General features: G+C 31.0%; 1 protein-coding gene across 1 annotated transcript; it reads right to left on the reverse strand.

Moving 5' to 3' along the window:
* Window positions 1-268: 268 nt before the first annotated feature.
* On the reverse strand, window positions 269-1,022 carry LOC128127319 (protein FAR1-RELATED SEQUENCE 1-like). The gene is made up of 2 exons (XM_052765779.1): window positions 933-1,022; window positions 269-769 (listed from the first exon to the last, which is right to left on the reverse strand). The coding sequence occupies exons 1-2, from the start codon at window positions 1,020-1,022 to the stop codon at window positions 269-271; spliced, it is 591 nt and encodes a 196-aa protein (XP_052621739.1).
* Window positions 1,023-2,525: the final 1,503 nt, after the last annotated feature.

Here is a 2,525-nt window from a genome sequence, read left to right on the forward strand (position 1 = left end):
TACAGTGAATTTATACAAAATTAATGATTTATAGTGCAGATTTACAATGTAAATATGTTACAATATAGTGAATTTATACAACATTAATGATTTACCATGAAATTTTTTTTACAAAAACATTCAATATTTATTTATTCTATTACAATATAGTAAAAACAAATCATTAAAAGCTTAATATTCAATTTTAAGAGAAAACCTTTCCTATTTTTTTCCTTTAGAGGAAAATTTCTAGCATCATGATACGGCTTATGACATAAAGTACATTCCCTTAATCGCTTCTTCGACGCCTTAGTTGACTTTTATTTATTGCTGATGAATCTTTCCCAGTACCCTTGTCTGTATTAACTTCTGGATTTTTAAAATTAATAGTATTAGGTACTGAAGCTCCACGTAAAGATGTCATATGTGTATATTTACTACATGATGACATTGATGAACCACATTTATTAAATTCACTCAAATATTCTTGAAGATTACTCAGAAAATTGCTCAACACATCCTCCTCTTTTGCTAATTTGTTAACAATTGAACCAAAAGTAATAAAAGCATCTTGAATCATTTTACTTTCATTTCCATAATTTGAAAATGTTTGTCTCAAGAGTTCAAGATGAATGATATCTTTCCACCAACGCTTCAATATGTACTTTGATGGTATTATATCAATCTCCTTGATATTAAAAACATAAAAAATATGGCGACATAAGAATCCTTTTTTAATGTAAAGCATGCAACTACATGTGATAGAATCTTCTTTTTGATTAAACATAACCTACAAAATAACAATTAATAACACTTTAGACTTGAATAAAAATAAATTTTAATTGCTATAATTAAAATTCATAAATTCACATGTGAATTCTAGACATAAACTACTTTCAAAAGTTTAAAAGTAGAAATAGAATCTCCTTTGTAAAATTAAGATAGGAACATACCTTTAAATTGGTAGAATGAGAAAGATCAGAAGGACCCTGGATAATCTGAATAATAGTTTTCACCATCATCAACTCTTTTATGTTTAACATCTTTCCACAGGGAATTCTTTTTATCTTTGATTAGACACACTTCAACTTCATTTTCCATAATAACATACAAGTGGAAGCAAGACCAAATGAAATTAAAAATCTCCTTTTTAACAATAAATAAATTAGAACGGGTATAAACATTAACTGTAAATCTTTCAATAGGAAGCAATGTTAAGTATTTAGGATTGGTTGTTAAAGATTGATGATCAAGTAAACATTGATTATACCTTCGCTTTTCCATAGCATTCTCAAAAGAAACAATAAATCAAGAAAGTTTGCTTTCGGATGAAGAAATTTTGAGAAAACATAATTTTCACAATCTGATCTTGAAGTAGTTTGGATCGAACCAGAATGTTGGAAATCTCTCAAATAATATGGAATCTATGAACTCCTCATATCAAACATAACAGATAACCAACTGTTACTTTGAAGATCAAAATTTTGAATCACTGAAGACCATGATGTAACAACCCGAAATTTCATATCACTTCTTGTAACTCAAATTGTAATCCAATTCGACCAACCAAACGTCGTTTCCAAATTCGTTTCCGATTTCGCCATTTAATTAAGTCATTAACTTGTATTGATCTAAAATGACATAATGGGTGTCTTATTGCCATTTGAAATCATTCTAACACCCCATAGTAGTTATTGGAATAATTCTATAATCGACCATATCGGGTTACGACAAATTGGTCGGGTATGACCAAAAGCCCCACTTAACGCCGGTATCGGGTAGAATTCCATCGTGTCCAATTCCCGAGCTCTATATAAATGATTCAAAGCTTTCATTTGAATCTTTTGGCCATTTCTTCCATAAACACTTCCAACCTCTCTCCTCATCTATAATCAAAAAACAAAGATTTAAGGCTCCAAATCAAAGAGGTAACATCCCTAACTTGTTATCTAACCTCTTTAGCCTTCAATTTTATGTTTAAATTGAGTTTTAGGACCTAGAACATGTGTTTACGGCCAAGGATCAAGCTTGGGCCGTAAACACCTAAAAATGGGGTTTTTATGCCAATTAACCCTTCCAAATCATTGTTGGGACTTAGATACGACCTTAAGGCTTGCAAATTGGGACTTAAAACATTTAAAACATAAATTTTGAGGGACAAACAAGATTTTACGGCCAAGACATGTGCTTGGGCCGTAAACTCCTCAAACATGGGGGATAAACTCATTTTTTTACATGTTAGAATGCCTTGAAACTTAACCAATAGCCTTGTGGTAAATCCTTGAACCATCTAAAAGTAGTTTAGAGACCTTAAACACATCAAAAATACCACATATAGGAGTTTACGGCCTAGGAACATACCCTTTGGCCGTAAACTCATGAAACTATGTCAAAAGATGCATCTAATTCACTCCAAAGGCTTGCATAAATTTCTAGAATCACATGTGATTGTTTTAAGTGTCAAAAACTAATTTTTCATGAGCATAGAAGAGTTTACGGCCATAGAACATGCTTCTAGGCCGTAAACTCCTAAAAATATGTTAAAT

The sequence above is a fragment of the Lactuca sativa genome, chromosome 7 (assembly GCF_002870075.4).
Source record: "Lactuca sativa cultivar Salinas chromosome 7, Lsat_Salinas_v11, whole genome shotgun sequence".
NCBI classification, from domain to species: domain Eukaryota; kingdom Viridiplantae; phylum Streptophyta; class Magnoliopsida; order Asterales; family Asteraceae; genus Lactuca; species Lactuca sativa.

Coding starts and splice junctions, on each gene's coding strand:
- LOC128127319 (XM_052765779.1), bottom strand. CDS start 1,022: ATGTTAAACATAAAAGAGTTGATGATGGTGAAAACTATTATTCAGATT. Junction 770..932: donor CTCATTCTACCAATTTAAAG/GTATGTTCCTAT, acceptor GTTATTTTGTAG/GTTATGTTTAATCAAAAAGA.